We start from the raw sequence: 24780 nt of genomic DNA, 5'->3' as shown, positions 1-24780 counted from the left end.
TTAATGCACCCCATGATCCTGTTTGCCTTGGCAGCTGCTGCCTGGCACTGGCTGCTCCAGGTAAGTTTATCATTAACTAGGATCCCCAAGTCCTTCTCCCTGTCAGATTTACCCAGTGGTTTCCCATTCAGTGTGTAATGGTGACATTGATTCCTTCTTCCCATGTGTATAACCTTACATTTATCATTGTTAAACCTCATCTGCCACCTTTCAGCCCAAGTTTCCAACTTATCCAGATCCATCTGTAGCAGAATACTATCTTCTCTTGTATTAACTGCTTTACATAGTTTTGTATCATCTGCAAATATCGATATTTTACTGTGTAAACCTTCTACCAGATCATTAATGAATATGTTGAAGAGAACAGGTCCCAATACTGACCCCTGCGGTACCCCACTGGTCACAGCGACCCAGTTAGAGACTATACCATTTATAACCACCCTCTGCTTTCTATCACTAAGCCAGTTACTAACCCATTTACACACAATTTCCCCCAGACCAAGCATTCTCATTTTGTGTACCAACCTCTTGTGCGGCACGGTATCAAACGCTTTGGAAAAATCGAGATATACCACGTCCAATGACTCACCGTGGTCCAGCCTATAGCTTACCTCTTCATAAAAACTGATTAGATTGGTTTGACAGGAGCGATTTCTCATAAACCCATGCTGATATGGAGTTAAACAGTTATTCTCATTGAGATAATCCAGAATAACATCCCTCAGAAACCCTTCAAATATTTTACCAACAATAGAGGTTAGACTTACTGGCCTATAATTTCCAGGTTCACTTTTAGAGCCCTTTTTGAATATTGGCACCACATTTGCTATGCGCCAGTCCTGCGGAACAGATCCTGTCGCTATAGAGTCCCTAAAAATAAGAAATAATGGTTTATCTATTACATTACTTAGTTCTCTTAGTACTCGTGGGTGTATGCCATCCGGACCCGGAGATTTATCTATTTTAATCTTATTTAGCCGGTTTCGCACCTCTTCTTGGGTTAGATTGGTGACCCTTAATATAGGGTTTTCATTGTTTCTTGGGATTTCACCTAGCATTTCATTTTCCACCGTGAATACCGTGGAGAAGAAGGTGTTTAATATGTTAGCTTTTTCCTCGTCATCTACAACCATTCTTTCCTCACTATTTTTTAAGGGGCCTACATTTTCAGTTTTTATTCTTTTACTATTGATATAGTTGAAGAACAGTTTGGGATTAGTTTTACTCTCCTTAGCAATGGTCTTCTCTGTTTCCTTTTTGGCAGCTTTAATTACATATAGTAACATAGTAACATAGTTAGTAAGGCCGAAAAAAGACATTTGTCCATCCAGTTCAGCCTATATTCCATCATAATAAATACCCAGATCTACGTCCTTCTACAGAACCTAATAATTGTATGATACAATATTGTTCTGCTCCAGGAAGACATCCAGGCCTCTCTTGAACCCCTCGACTGAGTTCGCCATCACCACCTCCTCAGGCAAGCAATTCCAGATTCTCACTGCCCTAACAGTAAAGAATCCTCTTCTATGTTGGTGGAAAAACCTTCTCTCCTCCAGACGCAAAGAATGCCCCCTTGTGCCCGTCACCTTCCTTGGTATAAACAGATCCTCAGCGAGATATTTGTATTGTCCCCTTATATACTTATACATGGTTATTAGATCGCCCCTCAGTCGTCTTTTTTCTAGACTAAATAATCCTAATTTCGCTAATCTATCTGGGTATTGTAGTTCTCCCATCCCCTTTATTAATTTTGTTGCCCTCCTTTGTACTCTCTCTAGTTCCATTATATCCTTCCTGAGCACCGGTGCCCAAAACTGGACACAGTACTCCATGTGCGGTCTAACTAGGGATTTGTACAGAGGCAGTATAATGCTCTCATCATGTGTATCCAGACCTCTTTTAATGCACCCCATGATCCTGTTTGCCTTGGCAGCTGCTGCCTGGCACTGGCTGCTCCAGGTAAGTTTATCATTAACTAGGATCCCCAAGTCCTTCTCCCTGTCAGATTTACCCAGTGGTTTCCCGTTCAGTGTGTAAAGGTGATATTGATTCCCTCTTCCCATGTGTATAACCTTACATTTATCATTGTTAAACCTCATCTGCCACCTTTCAGCCCAAGTTTCCAACTTATCCAGATCCATCTGTAGCAGAATACTATCTTCTCTTGTATTAACTGCTTTACATAGTTTTGTATCATCTGCAAATATCGATATTTTACTGTGTAAACCTTCTACCAGATCATTAATGAATATGTTGAAGAGAACAGGTCCCAATACTGACCCCTGCGGTACCCCACTGGTCACAGCGACCCAGTTAGAGACTATACCATTTATAACCACCCTCTGCTTTCTATCACTAAGCCAGTTACTAACCCATTTACACACATTTTCCCCCAGACCAAGCATTCTCATTTTGTGTACCAACCTCTTGTGCGGCACGGTATCAAACGCTTTGGAAAAATCGAGATATACCACGTCCAATGACTCACCGTGGTCTAGCCTATAGCTTACCTCTTCATAAAAACTGATTAGATTGGTTTGACAGGAGCGATTTCTCATAAACCCATGCTGATATGGAGTTAAACAGTTATTCTCATTGAGATAATCCAGAATAACATCCCTCAGAAACCCTTCAAATATTTTACCAACAATAGAGGTTAGACTTACTGGCCTATAATTTCCAGGTTCACTTTTAGAGCCCTTTTTGAATATTGGCACCACATTTGCTATGCGCCAGTCCTGCGGAACAGACCCTGTCGCTATAGAGTCACTAAAAATAAGAAATAATGGTTTATCTATTACATTACTTAGTTCTCTTAGTACTCGTGGGTGTATGCCATCCGGACCCGGAGATTTATCTATTTTAATCTTATTTAGCCGGTTTCGCACCTCTTCTTGGGTTAGATTGGTGACCCTTAATATAGGGTTTTCATTGTTTCTTGGGATTTCACCTAGCATTTCATTTTCCACCGTGAATACCGTGGAGAAGAAGGTGTTTAATATGTTAGCTTTTTCCTCGTCATCTACAACCATTCTTTCCTCACTATTTTTTAAGGGGCCTACATTTTCAGTTTTTATTCTTTTACTATTGATATAGTTGAAGAACAGTTTGGGATTAGTTTTACTCTCCTTAGCAATGTGCTTCTCTGTTTCCTTTTTGGCAGCTTTAATTAGATTTTTAGATAAAGTATTTTTCTCCCTATAGTTTTTTAGAGCTTCAATGGTGCCATCCTGCTTTAGTAGTGCAAATGCTTTCTTTTTACTGTTAATTGCCTGTCTTACTTCTTTGTTTAGCCACATTGGGTTTTTCCTATTTCTAGTCCTTTTATTCCCACAAGGTATAAACCGCTTACACTGCCTATTTAGGATGTTCTTAAACATTTCCCATTTATTATCTGTATTCTCATTTCTGAGGATATTGTCCCAGTCTACCAGATTAAGGGCATCTCTAAGCTGTTCAAACTTTGCCTTCCTAAAGTTCAATGTTTTTGTGACTCCCTGACAAGTCCCCTTAGTGAAAGACAGGTGAAACTGCACAATATTGTGGTCGCTATTTCCTAAATGCCCAACCACCTGCAGATTTGTTATTCTGTCAGGTCTATTAGATAGTATTAGGTCTAAAAGTGCTGCTCCTCTGGTTGGATTCTGCACCAATTGTGAAAGATAATTTTTCTTGGTTATTAGCAGAAACCTGTTGCCTTTATGGGTTTCACAGGTTTCTGTTTCCCAGTTAATATCCGGGTAGTTAAAGTCCCCCATAACCAGGACCTCATTATGGGTTGCAGCTTCATCTATCTGCTTTAGAAGTAGACTTTCCATGCTTTCTGTTATATTTGGGGGTTTGTAACAGACCCCAATGAGAATTTTGTTACCATTTTTCCCTCCATGAATTTCAACCCATATGGACTCGACATCCTCATTCCCTTCGCTAATATCCTCCCTTAAAGTGGACTTTAGACAAGACTTTACATAGAGACAAACTCCTCCTCCTCTCCGATTTTTACGATCCTTTCTAAACAGACTGTAACCTTGTAAGTTAACTGCCCAGTCATAGCTTTCATCTAACCATGTCTCGGTTATTCCCACTATGTCAAAGTTACCTGTAGATATTTCTGCTTCTAGTTCTTCCATCTTGTTTGTCAGGCTTCTGGCGTTTGCGAGCATGCAGTTTAGAGGATTTTGTTTTGTTCCAATCTCCTCACTGTGGATTGTTTTAGAAATGTTCTTACCTCCCTTCTGAGTATGTTTTCCTGGGTCGTCTTTGTTCGAGTCTAATGTTTTTCTTCCCGTCCCCTCTTCTTCTAGTTTAACGCCCTCCTGATGAGTGTAGCGAGTCTTCTGGCGAATGTGTGTTTCCCAGGTTTGTTGAGGTGTAGTCCGTCTCTGGCGAGGAGTCCATCATACCAGTAATTCACACCGTGGTCCAGGAATCCAAATCCTTGTTGTCTGCACCATCGTCTTAGCCAGTTGTTTGCATCAAGGATCCTGTTCCATCTCCTGGTGCCATGCCTGTCTACTGGAAGGATAGAAGAAAAAACTACCTGTGCATCCAGTTCCTTTACTTTCTTCCCCAACTCTTCAAAGTCCTTGCAGATTGTCGGTAGGTCCTTCCTTGCCGTGTCATTGGTGCCCACATGTATCAGAAGAAATGGGTGGACGTCCTTGGAGCTGAAGAGCTTTGGTATCCTATCGGTCACATCCTTGATCATCGCACCTGGAAGGCAGCATACTTCTCTTGCAGTTATGTCCGGTCTGCAGATGGCTGCTTCGGTGCCTCTCAGTAGTGAGTCTCCCACCACCACCACTCTTCGTTGCTTCTTGGCTGTACTTTTTGCTGTCACTTGTTGCTGTGTGCCCTTTTCTTTTTTGCTTGCTGGTATTGCTTCATTCTTAGGTGTGCCATCTTCATCCTCTACAAAGATTTGATATCGGTTCTTCAGTTGTGTGGTTGGTGATTTCTCCATGGTCTTCTTGCTTCTTTTGGTCACATGCTTCCACTCATCTGCTTTTGGAGGTTCTCTGACACTTTTTGCACCTTCTGTGACCAGTAGAGATGCTTCTGTTCTGTCTAGAAAGTCTTCATTCTCTTTGATGAGTTTCAAAGTTGCTATTCTTTCTTCCAGACCCCGCACCTTTTCTTCTAAAAGGGCCACTAGTCTACACTTCTGACACGTGAAATTGGATTCTTCTTCTGGTCGATCTGTGAACATGTAGCACATGCTGCAGCTCACCATGTAGGTTGTCACATCTGCCATGTTGCTCCTAGATCCTGCTGACTTGCTGTGTGTTTTCCTTCTTGTGTAATCTACTCAGCCAAGCTCTCTTGCAATAATGTCCTACAGGCGCGCGGTTTGGTGATGCTTTCGAAGCAGCTGGTCCCGGCTGTACCCAACGATCTTCTAGCTTAGGGAGACTTCGCTTCTCCCAGAAGGCACCTGGAATATGCAAATTAGCCTCCTGAAGCTTGAATCCCTGGTTTGGTGATGCTTTCGAAGCAGCTGGTCCTGGCTGTACCCAACGATCTTCTAGCTTAGGGAGACTTCGCTTCTCCCAGAAGGCACCTGGAATATGCAAATTAGCCTCCTGAAGCTTGAATCCCTGGTTTGGTGATGCTTTCGAAGCAGCTGGTCCCGGCTGTACCCAACGATCTTCTAGCTTAGGGAGACTTCGCTTCTCCCAGAAGGCACCTGGAATATGCAAATTAGCCTCCTGAAGCTTGAATCCCTGGTTTGGTGATGCTTTCGAAGCAGCTGGTCCCGGCTGTACCCAACGATCTTCTAGCTTAGGGAGACTTCGCTTCTCCCAGAAGGCACCTGGAATATGCAAATTAGCCTCCTGAAGCTTGAATCCCTGGTTTGGTGATGCTTTCGAAGCAGCTGGTCCCGGCTGTACCCAACGATCTTCTAGCTTAGGGAGACTTCGCTTCTCCCAGAAGGCACCTGGAATATGCAAATTAGCCTCCTGAAGCTTGAATCCCTGGTTTGGTGATGCTTTCGAAGCAGCTGGTCCCGGCTGTACCCAACGATCTTCTAGCTTAGGGAGACTTCGCTTCTCCCAGAAGGCACCTGGAATATGCAAATTAGCCTCCTGAAGCTTGAATCCCTGGTTTGGTGATGCTTTCGAAGCAGCTGGTCCCGGCTGTACCCAACGATCTTCTAGCTTAGGGAGACTTCGCTTCTCCCAGAAGGCACCTGGAATATGCAAATTAGCCTCCTGAAGCTTGAATCCCTGGTTTGGTGATGCTTTCGAAGCAGCTGGTCCCGGCTGTACCCAACGATCTTCTAGCTTAGGGAGACTTCGCTTCTCCCAGAAGGCACCTGGAATATGCAAATTAGCCTCCTGAAGCTTGAATCCCTGGTTTGGTGATGCTTTCGAAGCAGCTGGTCCCGGCTGTACCCAACGATCTTCTAGCTTAGGGAGACTTCGCTTCTCCCAGAAGGCACCTGGAATATGCAAATTAGCCTCCTGAAGCTTGAATCCCTGGTTTGGTGATGCTTTCGAAGCAGCTGGTCCCGGCTGTACCCAACGATCTTCTAGCTTAGGGAGACTTCGCTTCTCCCAGAAGGCACCTGGAATATGCAAATTAGCCTCCTGAAGCTTGAATCCCTGGTTTGGTGATGCTTTCGAAGCAGCTGGTCCCGGCTGTACCCAACGATCTTCTAGCTTAGGGAGACTTCGCTTCTCCCAGAAGGCACCTGGAATATGCAAATTAGCCTCCTGAAGCTTGAATCCCTGGTTTGGTGATGCTTTCGAAGCAGCTGGTCCCGGCTGTACCCAACGATCTTCTAGCTTAGGGAGACTTCGCTTCTCCCAGAAGGCACCTGGAATATGCAAATTAGCCTCCTGAAGCTTGAATCCCTGGTTTGGTGAAGCTTTCGAAGCAGCTGGTCCCGGCTGTACCCAACGATCTTCTAGCTTAGGGAGACTTCGCTTCTCCCAGAAGGCACCTGGAATATGCAAATTAGCCTCCTGAAGCTTGAATCCCTGGTTTGGTGATGCTTTCGAAGCAGCTGGTCCCGGCTGTACCCAACGATCTTCTAGCTTAGGGAGACTTCGCTTCTCCCAGAAGGCACCTGGAATATGCAAATTAGCCTCCTGAAGCTTGAATCCCTGGTTTGGTGATGCTTTCGAAGCAGCTGGTCCCGGCTGTACCCAACGATCTTCTAGCTTAGGGAGACTTCGCTTCTCCCAGAAGGCACCTGGAATATGCAAATTAGCCTCCTGAAGCTTGAATCCCTGGTTTGGTGATGCTTTCGAAGCAGCTGGTCCCGGCTGTACCCAACGATCTTCTAGCTTAGGGAGACTTCGCTTCTCCCAGAAGGCACCTGGAATATGCAAATTAGCCTCCTGAAGCTTGAATCCCTGGTTTGGTGATGCTTTCGAAGCAGCTGGTCCCGGCTGTACCCAACGATCTTCTAGCTTAGGGAGACTTCGCTTCTCCCAGAAGGCACCTGGAATATGCAAATTAGCCTCCTGAAGCTTGAATCCCTGGTTTGGTGATGCTTTCGAAGCAGCTGGTCCCGGCTGTACCCAACGATCTTCTAGCTTAGGGAGACTTCGCTTCTCCCAGAAGGCACCTGGAATATGCAAATTAGCCTCCTGAAGCTTAGTTTTTTAGATAAAGTATTTTTCTCCCTATAGTTTTTTAGAGCTTCAATGGTGCCATCCTGCTTTAGTAGTGCAAATGCTTTCTTTTTACTGTTAATTGCCTGTCTTACTTCTTTGTTTAGCCACATTGGGTTTTTCCTATTTCTAGTCCTTTTATTCCCACAAGGTATAAACCGCTTACACTGCCTATTTAGGATGTTCTTAAACATTTCCCATTTATTATCTGCATTCTTATTTCTGAGGATATTGTCCCAGTCTACCAGATTAAGGGCATCTCTAAGCTGGTCAAACTTTGCCTTCCTAAAGTTCAGTGTTTTTGTGACTCCCTGACAAGTCCCCCTAGTGAAAGACAGGTGAAACTGTACAATATTGTGGTCGCTATTTCCTAGATGCCCGACCACCTGCAGATTTGTTATTCTGTCAGGTCTATTAGATAGTATTAGGTCTAAAAGTGCTGCTCCTCTGGTTGGATTCTGCACCAATTGTGAAAGATAATTTTTCTTGGTTATTAGCAGAAACCTGTTGCCTTTATGGGTTTCACAGGTTTCTGTTTCCCAGTTAATATCCGGGTAGTTAAAGTCCCCCATAACCAGGACCTCATTATGGGTTGCAGCTTCATCTATCTGCTTTAGAAGTAGACTTTCCATGGTTTCTGTTATATTTGGGGGTTTGTAACAGACCCCAATGAGAATTTTGTTACCATTTTTCCCTCCATGAATTTCGACCCATATGGACTCGACATCCTCATTTCCTTCGCTAATATCCTCCCTTAAAGTGGACTTTAGACAAGACTTTACATAGAGACAAACCCCTCCTCCTCTCCGATTTTTACGATCCTTTCTAAACAGACTGTAACCTTGTAAGTTAACTGCACAGTCATAGCTTTCATCTAACCATGTCTCGGTTATTCCCACTATGTCAAAGTTACCTGTAGATATTTCTGCTTCTAGTTCTTCCATCTTGTTTGTCAGGCTTCTGGCGTTTGCGAGCATGCAGTTTAGAGGATTTTGTTTTGTTCCAATCTCCTCGCTGTGGATTGTTTTAGAAATGTTCTTAACTCCCTTCTGAGTATGTTTTCTCAGACACAGAAAATTTTTAAAATGAACTTTTGTTCGTGGGAAAACCCCTTTAAACAGCAAATATCAACGCCAACATAGCTCCTCCTAAAAAGTACGCCAATAGGGGGATAGCACATGTGGTAGACAGGTCAAAGAAGGAAGCACAGACAGGAAAAGTCAGCACATGGGGTGGAAATTCTCAAAGCTGCAAAGCCTGCCCCCATCGTGACATTACCGCCCTCCTGATGCGATAGCATCAGGCCTCCATCTAGTATATGTATTTCATAACACATACATTTTTATTTTGATAGCGTCAAAATATTCTGCAGCACTTTACAATTTTAGAGGGGACTTGTACAGACCATAAAGATATTACAGAATAACACATAACTCAGATACCAAGAGGAGTGAGGGTCCTGATCGCAAGCTTATGCGTCAATGCGCCCCGCTTACACCTTACAGCTCCATAGTATTACATCACAATTATATCTTGGCCACAGAAAGTCTGAGTCTGACAACTCCAACATAAAATAACTGCATGCCAATACTGACTACCTCGTGATTATGTTAATATGTGAAATCTAAAAAGATTTTCCAGGGCTAAAATATTAATGACCTATCCTGGATGTGTGATGTGGATCCCGGAATTCCCTTGGATAGGACAGGGGTGCTATGCCAGGCACAGTACTTGCAGTATGTATGATGCTGGGACATGTCGCTCACTAGAATGTCACAGCCTCTTTATTATGTTCATCAGCAGTGGTCATTGAATATTAATAGCCATCTGTGGGTCACTATTATTTAAGGGGACCTGTCACTTCAAGAAATGATATGTAGCTGCAGACATAGGGGTACATAAATGGCATTTAAAACCTGTGCGTCTAGCTTAGCGGAAACGCGGCTGCAGGGAGAAAATAAGATACGGTAATACAAGATCTCAGATATGGAAACCATATTCTAAAGGAACAGTCCCCAACCTATCTGTGAGGACTGATATAGGCTATAGCCCTATGAAGCGCCTATCTAGCGTTCAAACAGAAAAACATGGAGCATATGAACTACCAGAAAATATTCTCAAAGGTGCATTTTTAATGACAAGTAATTCATAGTATACAATGCAATACATGTAACACAGACTTATCATTAACAGAGCTGTTCAAATTGGGTTATGTGCACCAAAAATGTGTCGCCCCACAGGCATGAATACAGGAAAAAGGGCCTTCACATTAGATTCAATGTATACATAAAGTGACAGGGCAGATTCCTGTACAAAAAGCCAGTAGGAAATGGCAGACTCCTAACACCACATAAGGGAGGCAAATTGTAATATATATATATATCTAGGCCCCCCTGAGGAAGCTGACGCGAAAAGAGCGTAGGGACGCGTGTTACTTCCGCAGCTATAAATATGGGTAAGCATCATTAATGATATGACTCGGCCCACCACCATTTGGGATAGTACTTGGTCACTGACTTTATTGTACAGGTGCTTCTCTAAAAATTAGAATATCATCAAAATGTTAATCTATTTCAGTTCTTCAATACAAAAAGTGAATATCATATATTATACAGAGCCATTACAGAGTGATCTATTTCAAGTGTTTATTTCTGTTAATGCTGATGATTATGGCTTATAGCCAATGAAAAGCCAAAAGTCATTATCTCAGTAAATTAGAATACTTTATAACACCAGCTTGAAAAATGATTTTAAAATCTGAAATGTTGGCCTACTGAAATGTATGTTCAGTAAATGCACTCAGTCATTGGTCGGGGCTCCTTTTGCATCAATGCTGCGTGGCATGTAGGCGATCAGCCTGTGGCACTGCTGAGGTGTTATGGAAGCCCAGGTTGCTTTGAAAGCAGCCTTCAGCTCGTCTGCATTGTTGGGTCTGATGTCTCATCTTCCTCTTAACAGTACCCCATAGATTCTCTATGGGGGTAAGGTCAGGCAAGTTTGCTGGCCAATCAAGCACAGTGATACTGTTATTAAACCAGGTATTGATACTTTTGGCAGCGTGGACAGGTGCCAAGTCCTGCTGGAGAATGACATTTCCATCTCCAAAAAGCTTGTCGGCAGAGGGAACCATGAAGTTCTCTAAAATCTCCTGGTAGACGGCTGTGCTGACTTTGGTCTTGATAAAACACAGCGGACCTACACCAGCAGATGACATGGCTCCCCAAACCATCAGTGATTGTGGAAACTTCACACTACCTCAAGCAGTTTGGATTGTGTGCCTCTCCACTCTTCCTCCAGACTCTGGGACCTTGATTTCCAAATGAAATGCAAAATGTACTTTCATCTGAAAACAACACATTGGACCACAGAGCAACAGTCCAGTTCTTTTTCTCCTTGGCCCAGGTAAGACGCTTCTGATGTTGTCAATTGGTCATGAGTGGCTTGACACAAGGAATGCGACCCTTGTAGTCCATGTCCTGGATACGTCTATGGGTGGTGGCTCTTGAAGCAATGACTCCAGCAGCAGTCCACTCCTTGTGAATCTCCCCCAAATTTTTGAATGGCCTTTTCTTAACAATCCTTTCAGGGCTGCAGTTATCCCAGTTGCTTGTGCACCTTTTTCTACCACACTTTTTCCTTCCACTCAACTTTCCACTAATATGCTTGGATACAGCACTGTGTGAACAACTAGCTTCTTTAGCAATGACATTTTGTGGCTAGCCCTTCTTGTGGAGTGTGTCAATGACTGCCTTCTTGATATCTGTCAAGTCAGCAGTCTTCCCCATGATTGTGGAGCCTGCTGAAACAGACTAATGGACCATTTTAAACAATTAGGAAGCCTTTGCAGGTGTTTTTGGCAATTATTCTAATTTACTGAGATAATGACTTTTGGGTTTTCATTGGCTGTAAGCCATAATAATCAACAACATTAACAGAAATAAACACTTGAAATAGATCATTCTGTAATGATTCAATATGCCATACGAGTTTCACTTTTTATATTGAATAACTAAAATAAGTTAACGTTTTGATGATATCCTAATTTTGTGAGAAGCACTTGTATATTACACCTTGCTTCCCTTATGTGATGTTAGGAGTCTGCCATTTCTTACAAGTATCTGCAATGTCACTTTATGTATACATTGAATCTAATGTGAAGGCCTATTTTTCCTGTATTCATGCCTGTGGAGGAGACACCACATTTTTGGTGCATCTTTGACCTGATTTGAAAAGCTTTGTTAATGATAAGTCTGTTGTGTTATATGTATTGCATTGTATACCATGAATTACTTGTCATTAAAAATACACCTTTTAGAATATTTTCTGGTGGTTCATATGCGCCAGGTTTTTCTGTTTGAAAGGGAGAAAATAAGGTTGCGTCCTCAATTTAGTTGCTTAGTTCCAATCATCAAGGTGGTGTAGAGAGAAGTTACCGTTATCGCGCACCACTCAGTGTGCGCAACTGTAATCATCCAAAGAGCATTTCGATTGGCAGCCTGCTGTGCAGCGTATGCGTGCAGGGCAGACTGTCAATCAAAGTGCCAGGGAGTGATTCCAGTACATGGTCAGCAGTGATCGGAACTGCTCCCCGCACCATCCTGATGACTGGAGGTCAGCAGCTGCAGAGAAAATAAAACTTCCTTTTCTCCCTGTAGGCGCTGCACCCTGGCTACCCAGGTTATAAATGCTATTTACCTGCAGATTGACCCTATATCTACAGGAAAATAGTGTTTCTGTAAGTAACAGGTTCTCTTTACGGACTCAAAAACCTCTTTAATCCATCTACATGTCATTCAATAACAGCATTAAAAAGCAAGTTGTTTTTGTAACTGGAAATATACAAAATCAGAAATATACCTGGTTCCACTTTCATGTTTCCACTTGGGTCCATCGTTGTGGAAGGTATAATGGCTCCTACACAAAGGCAAAATACATAATATCTAAGAACAGATATATTTCCTTTGCTAAACATTACGGTCATATAAACTATAGTGGCCATTATAAGTTTAGTAATTGTATGAATTAATTCTTATTCATTGCCTTATATATTATTTCTATACATCTGAAGTATTTGAGTAATTTATTTTTCGGTTGATCCCTAAAATGTTTTATGACCACTCCTAAAAGCATTTGAAAGGGAATAGTAGGAAACAATAATACTGAAGAAAATGTCACGCTGCCACCTCTTAGCTTATCTGTAGCCTGTCAGCAGTTTTTTGTAACCCAAATTAATATCATTTATGTTAAGTTGCTGTAATGCAGAGTAAGTTAATAACTTTATTTTAGCAATCTGTATTTCCTTTACAGAGAAATCCAATTTTTATGCTGATGAGCCGCAGGGGCTTGGTCCTGCACTTATAGCTCTCCCTCATTCCCTGCCCGCTGACGATCTCCCGTCACCGACTGACAGGTCCATCTTCTTTCAGTGACCAGAGATCTCACGCAGGCGCAGTCATGGCCATACAGGACCGATTAAACTCTTAGTAAATAAATGACACAACACCAATTTAATGGATGAAAAATGGCTGTGAGTTTTATTATGGGTTACATAAGTTAAATAAATCCCAAACTTTCAATAAATAATCCAATAAATAATTATAAAACTTTACCAATGACCAATCCGCCCCAAAACAAGGGGCGATTTTCCCCAAAAGCCACAACTAAAAAGGCGTGGCCCCCCCAAACAAACTCAGCCATTTTTCAACCGTATACTGAAATCCCAGATTGAAAATGTCCAACCCCACATCAGATAGATGCACCAAGTCTTGCCTATAAAAACCCGGAAGAAAACCTTCCAAATCGATGTGCCTAAAGGAAAAACCGTTAATTAGTGGAAGGAATTTATTGAGGCTCCTGTTCACCCGGATACGGATTTTGTCCATAAAATGACAGTTAATCGTAGACCATAAAAGCCTTGGTACTATTTCAGAAAAGACAAAACCTGTATGGGGGAAAGACTGCCTCAATGAAGAAATATCTGACCTCATAATAGCCAAAAGATCTAAGGTCCTGACTTTTCCAATATCGTTACCTCCAATATGAAAGATAACGAGATCGGGAGTAGGAAACAAAGCTAAACACTTCTTAAACTCTAAAACAAAACTTGACCACTTCATCCCACGAACACTGTGCCAGAAAATAAATACTAAATTAGGATCAAAGGATAAATTCTCAGAATAAGAGCGTTGCCTCGCCCTCTTCTGGGCCCAAAACACGAATGAATGGCCGATGATCCAAACCACCAACGGGCCTAAAATTAAAAGAAAATTAATAATCATATAATTCATGGCGAATATACAATTTAAACCTTTTGGATTCCCATCTACCCATCTGTCAAATTCTAGAATCAGAAAGGCCGGCCCTAGCTGCTTCCGTAGCAGCTCCAATTCTAAATGAGTGAGACGTTATCTTAAGATGTTCTTTACCTAATATTGACAAGCACTTTTTCAGGATGAAATTAAACTGAAAAATTGTGGCAGGAGACTTATCCTGATGTAAAAATAAAGGGCCATGAACGTTAGGCCTAACTTGAAGCCATTTGCGAGCAGTACTGACAGGGCAAATTATAGAATCAGGAACAGAATCAATTTTCAATCTAGAACCCCTACCCATCTGATCTGTCTTAGACTTTCTTATGAATATTATGATATGTGAGTCATGAAGTTCCTGATCAGATGACATGAGTCCAGAAGGGTGAAATTTATTGGAAGAAATTAATTCGCCAAAACGAAGGGCACCGAAAAAAGAAAGCAAAAATGCCAAATGAAATAGGATTGATTCGTAATATGTAAAACAAACCTTAGAAAGAGACAAACATAAATCTCTTAATAAGGAAAAAGACACTGGGCGTCTAGAATCCGGTTTAAATTGCTGTTTTCTAAAACCCTTTAAAAATTGCTTTATAGGAAAAAGGGCTGTCAATGGGGTACTTCCAAAAAGCTTAAGAAAGAAAGATATACCAGCAAGAGATTTAGATACACTTGAATAAGATAGACCTTTATTGACTAAAATCTCAATAAACCTTAGACCAGATGTAACATTAGGAACCTTTGGATCCAAACTATTTGTGTTGCAAAAATCGGACCATTGGCGCCATGCGGCTGAATAATCAGCCCATGATCGTTCAGATAATGAATGCTGAATGAAATAATCTATTACATTGCAATTAAGTCCCAGAATTCCGGAGGGCAAGGAGTTGCTTCTCTGTCTGCGTTTGGTACCTGCAGATAAAAAATGGACCACTGATTTTTGCATAGCGAATCCGTAGCTGCATTCAAAACACTTGTACCAGTTTTGGCTTTAATCCAAATATTACATTTGAGACATAACAAAACTAGCAGTCTCAAAATATTGGCTGCACATTTATTCTTAGAAGACAAGGTGTTAATTGCCATAATGAACCCCTGATCCATAGAAAGAAAATTAATTCTGGAATTCCGTAGAAGATCACCCCAAAGAAAGATACCTAGCAAAACCGCAAAGAGTTCCAAGATCATAGGCTTCTCAATCAGCTGATTAGAAACCAAAGATTGGGCCCAATTAAAAACCGACCAGTGAGAACGAAAAAGAACCGAACTGAAAGACTTATGAACGGAAAAATTAAAAGGCAAAGAATCTGCATTAACAAAAGCAGATTGCCAACAAGACCTGCCATTAAAGGACATTAAAAACTAAAGCCATGTCCTGGCATCCTCCTTTAGATCCGCGTGAATTCGAATATGAAAACCAGGAGAGGAAAAACCAACTGTAGCGTCGTACATTCGCCTAGAGAAAGCCCTACCAATATGAATAATGCGAAGGGCAAAATTCAGCAACCCTAAAAGTGACTGAAATTCTTTAAGAGTAATTTTATCCCTGGAGATAAAATTCAGCAAAGCACTTTTCAATTTAGACACCTTCTCGGCGGGAAGAGAGCAATCCATTTTCACAGAATCTAATGTGATGCCTAAAAATTCAATGGAGGTGGAAGGAAAAACAGTTTTATCTTTTGCAATTGGAACCCCGAAATTCTCACAGATCTTAAGGAAAGTGGAAAGAGTATGCAAACAATCAGAAGATGCAGCAGATCCGACAAATAAAAAGTCATCCAGATAATGTAACACTCCACACTTCTTGCTATTTGATTCCAAAACCCAATGAAGAAATCAAGAAAAACTCTCAAAGTAAAAACAAGATAAAGAAAATCCCATTGGGAGGCATTTGTCAAAGAAAAATTAATCTTCAAAATAAAAACCTAAAGAATTAAAACCAAGTGGGTGGACGGGGAGAAGCCTAAAAGCAGATTTGATATCGGACTTCGCCATAAGGGCGCAAAAACCAAACTTCCTAAGGATATCAATAGCCGTATCAAAAGAGGCGTAAGACACAGAACATAAGGATTTGTCCACTTCATCATTTAAAGAAGATCCAGAAGGATACAATAGATGATGAATTAAACGAAAAGAACCTTGTTCTTTCTTAGGGACAATGCCCAATGGAGAAATTCTGAAGTTTGAAAAGGGGGGAGCAGAAAATGGGCCTGCGATCCTACCCAATTCCAACTCATTCCAAATTTTCTCCCTTGCAATATCCAAATGAGCATAAAGGGACGGTAAATTCTTGACAATTTTGCAACCTTCACCTTTAAATGGAGGAATGTAAAAACCAAATGAGAAGCCTTCAAAAATCTGTTTGGATAAATGCTTAACCAAAAAAGCATGTTTTCCAGATTCACTGGAGTCCGTGCCTTTTGGGTTAGTGTCCTTAGGATTTGATTGTTGAGCTGACAATTTCTTAAAACATTTGGACATTGGGTGAGAATAGCCGCAGAATGAGCATTCGTGCCGAAATCTGCACGAGTGGCTCCATTTGCAAGTAGACTCATTGAATGCGAAGCAAACACCTTTTTTAACAGGGTTAGATAAGGCCTGTTTGCTAAAAGATTGCCTTTGAGGTAACATTAAGTTTATCCACAATCCAACATCTTTAACACCCCATGAAACCTCAGGATGGACCGCTAGCTTCTGTCTAAGGCTACGTTCACATTAGCGTTGCGCGCCGGTGCGTCGGCGACGCAACGCACGACGCACAAAAAACGCGCGCAAAACGCGCGCAAAAACGCTGCGTTTTGCGATGCGTGCGTCGTTTTTTGACGAAAATCGGACGCACGAAAAATGCAACTTGTTGCATTTTCTTGCGTCCGACCCTAGCGTCGGAAACGACGCACGTGTCGAAAAACGCCACCCAAAAAACGCACGCGTCCCCTATGTTAAACATAGGGGCGCGTCGCCGCTGCGTCGCCGACGCAACAGCGACGCACATTAGCGGAACGCTAATGTGAACGTAGCCTAAATGCCTCATCATAGAGGAGCCAAGCAGATCCGCCAAAATTCCTGTACGCCTCCAGAATAATATCGAGATGTTGGAACAATTTACTACACAAATTTGGAAATTTCTCTCCCAAGACGGACGAATAAATAGCAAAAGCTTGTATACAATTGTTAAAAGATTTCAAAGGACTCCGCTTTGAATCATCAGAATCGGATTTGTCATCTTTTTTTTCAAATCTGACCGATTGATCCCTACGAGGCAATAGGGAGAATAGATCAACAAAACTATTGCTCCAAATGAGCTCTTTCACAGAAGAGCTCAAGTGGAAGCCCAAGGGTGAAAGGTCGCATGTAAGTGCTTCTTTAAAAGTATTTTTATTGCTTGTGGGACATAAATTGGGAACACCCATATTACCACCAGCTAGTATACCAGAGGGAATAGCCTCACCTAAAGCCTCAGTAACGGCATTTCTAATAAACATTTTAAAATCAAAGGGAGGGACTGACAAGGGGACATTAAAGTTCTCACCCTTCCCTGCGGTGTTACTCTGTAAGTCCGAAGAACAGCCCGCGCTCGAGCCTGCCAAGTTAGGCAAGCGCAGCTGAAAGGATCTAGAAGTTGAATCCTCATCTTCATCCTTTTCAGAGGACGGCGCTGCATGAGGGGTTAAAGTTGCTTGAAGAACTGGCAGAGCTCCAGCGATGGCGGGAGAAGTGGGAATAGAAACCGCCGGCCTGTCAGCTGGTGAAGACACCGCGGCGCTTTTACGACCACGGCGCTTTTCAGCATTACCGGCGGTCTCAGATGACATACCCGGCCCAGGAAGATGACGTTGAGGAAAATCTCGCGCCGGGCTGCGAGACTTGCCTGATGAAGGAGGGCCGGACTTCTTGCTGCGTTCCCGGATATGGCGGCTGGAGCGCAGAGGAGACGCTGAAGGGGAAAAAGACACCGGAGGTCTCCTGGTCCTTGCTCCGGAAGAAGAAGGCGCTGAGGCAGTTGCCAGAGGAGACGGAGGAACTTGCGAGTTCTGAATAGAGGTAAGAGGATTAACCTCGGGAACAGAGCTAGGTGGCCCCTTAGCAAGGCAGCGCTTAAGCCACTCGAGCCCATCCTCCTCGCTGGCCCTAGAAAAAAGCTGCTGGAAAAGGCTGTCCATGACGAAAAACCTTCTTATCTTCAGTGAAAACCGTTGGTTCTGACAGAAAAATCACCTCAGCACAGCTTTATAAATCACAAAAGCCTGCTAAAAATAGCTCCACCAATCAGGGCCCGTAGAAACGGCGCCAAACAAACCAGCTGCAGCCGGTTAAACTAACAAAAACAAAGGCTATAAATATTAACCCTTTGTTTCCCCATCTTTGAATGAATAAAATAGCCCATTTGCTTCAACTAGAGATTTACCACTTGACGGCACGTATAGCCATGAGACCCCCCCTTTATCCTATTTCATTTACGGGGGGGGGGGGAAGGGGTGGCCGACATTCTTTCACTTGTGGCTCATTATCATAAAAAGTGGACCAGGAATTTCTTTGAAAAGGAAACACAAATTGCTAAAACAAAAGGTACGGATCTATTCAGTATTACAGCAACATAATAGTTTGGGGTACAAAAACATACTCACAGGTTCCCTTTAACTAGGGGGAGCTGAGGATCTTTTTCCAGGCAGATTTACCAGAGCTGTATAAGTCAGTGTTCATACATAGACATAGAGGACGGGATCTGAAAATCAGAGTTCCGACCTCTATAAAGATATTTGACGGAATCCGAATGTTAGAAACGATGTTGTAACCACCAGGTCGTATCTCTTGATCGTCCATATGACACATACCTGCTACACTAAATATCTTACCAGCCTTGATTTTATTATCCCCATTCAGTTCCTCGAGAAGGGTCCGATTTTTTACACCGGTGGACACCGAAATCTTCTGTCCTGAGATTCTTGATTTTTCCACAGCGGATTCTCGCTCTTTATCGACCTCACCTTCCGCGCCATGGTTGTTCATCTTGTCAGATACGTGAATCACCGTCTTCCGACCAGAACTGACTGAAGTACATATGATTGGCGAGTTATATATCACACATATGGACATCAGCGTCCAAAGCCAACAGTAAAAACAAACTGCAAGCGTCATCCTGCCGTATTTCTGTGCTCCAAATTCTTCGAAATGCCATGAGTTTTGCATAAACTGAAAAATGATCTTTATTTTTGGCGACTTTTTAGCACAAAAGGTTGCATGATCCGCTAAAACATTGTAAAATTTTGCACAAAAAAAGATTCAGGCGTATGTAAAAAAAATTACTGTGGGTGAGAAGGGGGGATTCTGGAGCACATTTTTGCAAAAATGTTGAAACTTTAAAAAAAAAAATAAAAAAAAAAATCGCACTTTATGAATCGGCCAAAAATATCTGGAAACACTAAACCCCACTCACAATGATGAACGTAAAAAAAAAAAAAACAACAAAAAACGCATTAAATAGACTTTCAAAAAAGGTGAAAATTAAAACCAGAATTGGGCTCAAATGAAAAAGAACTAGACTAAAAGCAATAATGAAGCGGCCGCAAATACCAAACCCATGTGAACGAGTCCGTCCTCCTAAAGACAAGATTATGGCTGCTGTTGACAAGACATACAATGGTAGTGTCATGAAGCATCAGCAGGTGTGATGCCTCACGCCAAGACTTGATGCTCCTGAATGTGGTGCAGAATGACTCACGGTTCTGGCAGAACGCTTCGTCAGAGCCATCCGGACACTGCACCACTCGGTCACAGGCCAGTGTGATATCTATGCAGCAGCCGTCGTCACAGATAAACTGGTAGCGGGAACAGGCTCCGCTGCAGGATGTGGACGCTGCGAGAGAAGGAGACGGGACAGTGTACATTATATCAGATTCTGTACAATGGTGGGATTACCTATAGAAATGCCCCGAATGCTTATTACTGACACATGTTCTCGCTGGGGAAAGCTCTGGGGGGCTACACATCTCCGATACTAAAGGTGTGTGCCAGTCCTGCTAATAGATATATTGGGACACAGACATTTGTATACTAGATGTTAGATACGTAGGTGGATACACTCTTGTTTTCGAGGCCTGCAGGTCCATCTATCACTAGGTGTGGGCCCTCCTGCACAGGGCTGTGGAGTCGGTAAGACAAAACTCCGACTACTCAATTTCCATGACACCGACTCCACCAAAATGGGCTCCGACTCCGACTCTGACTCCACAGCCCTGCTTCTGCAGACGTGGTGAAATGGTCAGCCATTCTTTGTGTTCTTCATCTATGTCCAGGCCTATGTCTAATAATGTTTGGACATTGAATAGACAAATAATTCGATCTGGATTTGCTGGTTTGAATTTTGGAGGTTGAATGGCGATAAGTAATATTTTTATTGCACATTTTCTTTTCTCCATCAGAGATATGCAAAATATAATACTTAGACCATGTTCACACATTGCAGAAAATGTATGCTGCAGAAATGGTCAGAAGTGTCACCCTAGTCCATTACTAAGCACTGAGTCAGGTGATGTATCCTTGTAGCACTGCGGTTCGGAGATAAAATCCCATCTGGGATCACATCTGCACGGTGTTTGTATTCTCTCCCCACCTTCGTAAGGGTTTCCTCTGAGGTCTCCTCCTACACTCCAATGATAGGGAATTTAGATCGTGAACCCTAGTGAGAACTATGATAAATTTTGGGAGTTAATAGATAAGAAAAATAAATAAATCTGCATTGAAAATCCAAACAAAAATGAGAATGCTGCAACGTTGCAATCCACAGCATGCTTTTATTTTTGTGCAGATTTTTTTGGAAAAACCCACTGACTTGCATTGTTCAGTAAATTATTCCGAATCTGCGATGTGTGAATTTGGCCTTATATGTAAATATTTTCTTTACGCACTGCATGTGAAGTTCCTGTGTTTGACACTAGATGGCAATATTTTCCCATGGATCAGATGTGAACTTTAGTCACAGGTAGACCAATGACTAAGTGAATGGGTCTGTGCGTATGTCAGTGTGTTTCCACGGACCGTGTGTCCTTGTGACCCACACGCAGACATGTCCGTTTTTTACCACAAAATGTCCCGCACACGTGCATATGGATGACACACTGGGATGTCATCCGTGTGACACGACCAGGCCCCTGAGAAGCAGCACTACAGTAAAGGTACCGTCACACTAGACGATATCGCTAGTGATCCGTGACGTTGCAGCGTCCTCGCTAGCGATATCGTCCAGTGTGACAGGCAGCAGCGATCAGGCCCCTGCTGGGAGATCGCTGGTCGGGGAAGAAAGTCCAGAACTTTATTTGGTCGCTGGACTCCCCGCAGACATCGCTGAATCGGCGTGTGTGACACCGATTCAGCGATGTCTTCACTGGTAACCAGGGTAAACATCGGGTAACTAAGCGCAGGGCCGCGCTTAGTAACCCGATGTTTACCCTGGTTACCATCCTAAAAGTAAAAAAAAACAAACAGTACATACTTACCTACAGCCGTCTGTCCTCCAGCGCTGTGCTTTGCACTCCTCCTGTACTGGCTGTCAGCGTCGGTCAGCCGGAAAGCAGAGCGGTGACGTCACCGCTCTGCTTTCCGGCCGCTGTGCTCACACAGACAGTACAGGAGGAGTGCAGAGCACAGCGCTGGAGGACAGACGGCTGTAGGTAAGTATGTACTGTTTGTTTTTTTTTACTTTTAGGATGGTAACCAGGGTAAACATCGGGTTACTAAGCGCAGCCCTGCGCTTAGTTACCCGATGTTTACCCTGGTTACCGGCATCGTTGGTCGCTGGAGAGCGGTCTGTGTGACAGCTCTCCAGCGACCAAACAGCGACGCTGCAGCGATCCGGATCGTTGTCGGTATCGCTGCAGCGTCGCTAAGTGTGACGGTACCTTAAGCGCTGTTCCCCGGCGCTGGGTGCTGAAGACCACTCTCATCATTCTCCCCTGCTCTGCCGGTAATCAGCGCAGCAGAGGAGAATGATGAGAGTTGTATTCAAGTGAGAACAATGAGAGCAGGTGGCGGCTGAAAGGACTATTACTCCCATCAGCCTGCACCAGCTGCCGCTAATAGCAGTGAGAGCAGGAGCGGCTGATGGGAGTATTCATCATCCGGCCACCCCTGATAGATTGCAGAGGTGGCTACAAGTAGTAAACAATGAAACTGAAAAACCCTCCATTCTCAAAACGTTGCTTGTCTTTACAAGTATTTTGCAATTTCATGCATTTATGAGCATGAGACAACTGATTTACATAATTCTAAGAATCTCTTTTAGGCCGAGTTCAATGCGAGAAACTCGCATCAATACCTGGCACTGCCGCTGGCACTCGGGAGTCTTGGGACTCGGGACTCGGCGGCTGCATGTATTTCTTTGCAGCTGAACGCTCCGATCTCGAGTGCCAGCGGCTGTGCCGGGTATTGATACGCGGTTTTCTCGCATTAAACTCGCAAGTGTGACCCCGGCCTTAAGAAGATTTTTTTTGAGAGGGGAGAGGCAGGTGGGAGATATAAACTTTGCCCACATATACAGGTTGTACCCATCTAATGACAGCCTATGTGATTCCATTAATAGGGAACTAAGGACAAGCACACCACCCCCGAATAATGAAAAGTGCAACCTCGTGTAGCCACCAGCAACCTTTTTTGAAGATTTGCTTGCTCCCAAACAATCTGGAAGTAAAGCAATTATAATATCTAATGTCACCTCTAGAAGATTTGGGTTTTATTGAATGCCTAAGTCCATGCTTTCTCCAAAGTGCAGACAGAAGCCATATATTAAAATTTCTCACAGCAAAGTGAGAGATCCCTAAACAATTATTATCCAACCTGCAAAGTCAGAAGACCCTGCAAGGGTCAGAGACAAGGGGTTTCTCCTGTCCCATGCCAATTGGCAGTCATATCAAAGAGGAGCGGCGCGGGTATGGACCTATGAGGTTACAATATTATCAGGTTACAATGGTCTCCCTGTAATTGGGGGTGCGGGTCCCAGCGATTGGGAAGTTATCCGCATGAATAGGAGATCATTTCTGAAGTTTAATAAGGAAGGAGTATCTGAAGTGAAAAAAACATAATTTAAAGTGAACATGTTGGATCATTTTCCCCCTCTAAACGTCCTCCATTATTGTATTAGTTTTGTAACCTGAAATCCCCACATGAATTTCTGAAAAAAACACTGACAAACATAGGGTGTTTTCTCCTCCCAACTTAGTTACCTGCTTTCAGTCAAGAGGGAGGAGCTGGATCACAGAAGAGTCAAGCCTCAGAATGCACCGACTGGTGGCTGAGCATGCTCCCTGACTACGTTCTCCCCGAGCCTCCACACGTAAGTCGGGTGTGCTCCCCAGCTTCATTGGCGCACTGTGTATGCTCAGGAATCAGCGGTGATAGACCGGTGTCCCACCATGGCCTGCTCGTAAGATCTGTCCGACATGATGTTGGAGACAGTACAGCCCATCAGTCACACACTGGTACATGTGTCTAGAGGATCTGAAGCTTGACTATTCCAAGGTCCAGCAGCTCCCACTTGACTTAAAGCAGGTCATTAGCATAGGAGGCAAGAACACAAAAATAGAATTTTTTTAGCAATGCAGAGTCAGTTTAATGTTACACTACATAGGGAATATAAACTAAAAGATTAACTCCGTCCCGGGCTGCCATAATGATGTGGTAGTAAAACAATCGGTAAATGATGGTATATCCTACTCATTGTCAGTCATATAGTAACATGGGAGAAGCTCGTAACAGAAGAAAACGGTGGGTAATAGACTGATATACTATGGAGGAACCTACCTGACTTATGGCGTTCTTCAGGGAGGACGCTGACGGAGACGTTGTCGGAGCTCTTCTGACCAGATGCATCAGTGACAGTCAGCTGCAAGGTATAAACTCCTTCTTCCAAGTGGGAAAGCCTAAGTGTCCCTGGTTGGGGAACCTATACAAACACCAAGTGGGCGTTAACTGTTGACAATTTTATCCATTTCCTGTAACCATTCATATGGAAATTATCAGAATATTACTGCCGTTATTTAACGCAGTGCATATAACTTACACTCACTAAACCAACTTCTTCCCAAAAAAATACCCTGCCCTTCACTAAATATGATATCCTCCTCTATGAGGTGCATATTTGAAAGGTAAAGCATACAGAGCTTTTGTTAGTAGACGGTACCGCATATCTGAGCCACATGTTGGGATACAGCACACATTAGGATGCAATCACAAAGTAATAGGATTCAATGTAACATCTGACATACAGTAAAGTCTGGTCAGAGCATTAGTGAGGGTTACATCAAACCTCCACAAACCATACCAACAAGCGGGTCAGAAATAATACATTACATCCCCATTTAATGGGAAATTGTCATCTCCCCAAATGCTATTAGCCTGCAGATATGGGGTTAATCTGCAGGTTAATAGCATTCTGAAGGTGCCCGCACTGAAAGCCCCACTGCCAGAAGGAAATGAGCTTTATTCCTCTGGGCAGCCCATTGCTTTCAGTCATAAAGTCAAGGTCTCAGTGTATAGAGAGCGGTGGCTGTAACCTCGCCCTGGCACTGACTGACAGTCATCTCAGCAATGATGTACTGCAGAGCCAGCTATCAGTCAGCGTCGGGACGTGATTACAGCTGCCGTTCTCTATACACGGAGCCTGTTATGTTAATTTTTCTATCAGTAATAAGGTTCAATTTATTTGTGATTCACGCGCCAACCAATAAATAGGCCCGAGTAACCTGAAACCTACCTGAGTAACAAGTTATTGTCTCCCACGTCAGCACCAAATGGAGATTTATTTTGCTTGACCCCCATATTACTCTTTATTGTAAAAATAAAAAAAATAACATCCA

General features: G+C 43.0%; 2 protein-coding genes across 2 annotated transcripts in view; both read right to left on the bottom strand.

The window, feature by feature from the left end:
- The window catches only part of LRP11 (LDL receptor related protein 11), a 57842-nt gene that overhangs the window by 15415 nt on the left and 17647 nt on the right, over window positions 1-24780 (bottom strand). Inside the window, exons 3-6 of the mRNA XM_069725926.1 lie at window positions 23726-23867; window positions 19653-19787; window positions 18787-18981; window positions 12483-12539 (exon numbers count right to left, since the gene is read on the bottom strand). Coding sequence (XP_069582027.1) covers window positions 12483-12539; window positions 18787-18981; window positions 19653-19787; window positions 23726-23867 — 529 coding nt within the window. The remainder of the gene's footprint in view (window positions 1-12482; window positions 12540-18786; window positions 18982-19652; window positions 19788-23725; window positions 23868-24780) is intronic.
- LOC138637344 (uncharacterized) lies at window positions 13152-18142 on the bottom strand. Its single transcript, XM_069725927.1, has 2 exons — window positions 17463-18142; window positions 13152-13875 (listed from the first exon to the last, which is right to left on the bottom strand). The coding sequence occupies exons 1-2, from the start codon at window positions 18091-18093 to the stop codon at window positions 13286-13288; spliced, it is 1221 nt and encodes a 406-aa protein (XP_069582028.1). The 5' UTR covers window positions 18094-18142; the 3' UTR covers window positions 13152-13285.

This window comes from Ranitomeya imitator, chromosome 5 (assembly GCF_032444005.1).
Source record: "Ranitomeya imitator isolate aRanImi1 chromosome 5, aRanImi1.pri, whole genome shotgun sequence".
NCBI classification, from domain to species: domain Eukaryota; kingdom Metazoa; phylum Chordata; class Amphibia; order Anura; family Dendrobatidae; genus Ranitomeya; species Ranitomeya imitator.
The sequence above is the reverse complement of the archived record's forward strand: the minus strand, read 5'-3'. Positions and strand labels throughout refer to the sequence as shown.

Coding starts and splice junctions, on each gene's coding strand:
- LOC138637344 (XM_069725927.1), bottom strand. CDS start 18,093: ATGGACAGCCTTTTCCAGCAGCTTTTTTCTAGGGCCAGCGAGGAGGAT. Junction 13,876..17,462: donor GAGTAACACCGCAGGGAAGG/GTGAGAACTTTA, acceptor TTTTAATTTTAG/GCCCGTTGGTGGTTTGGATC.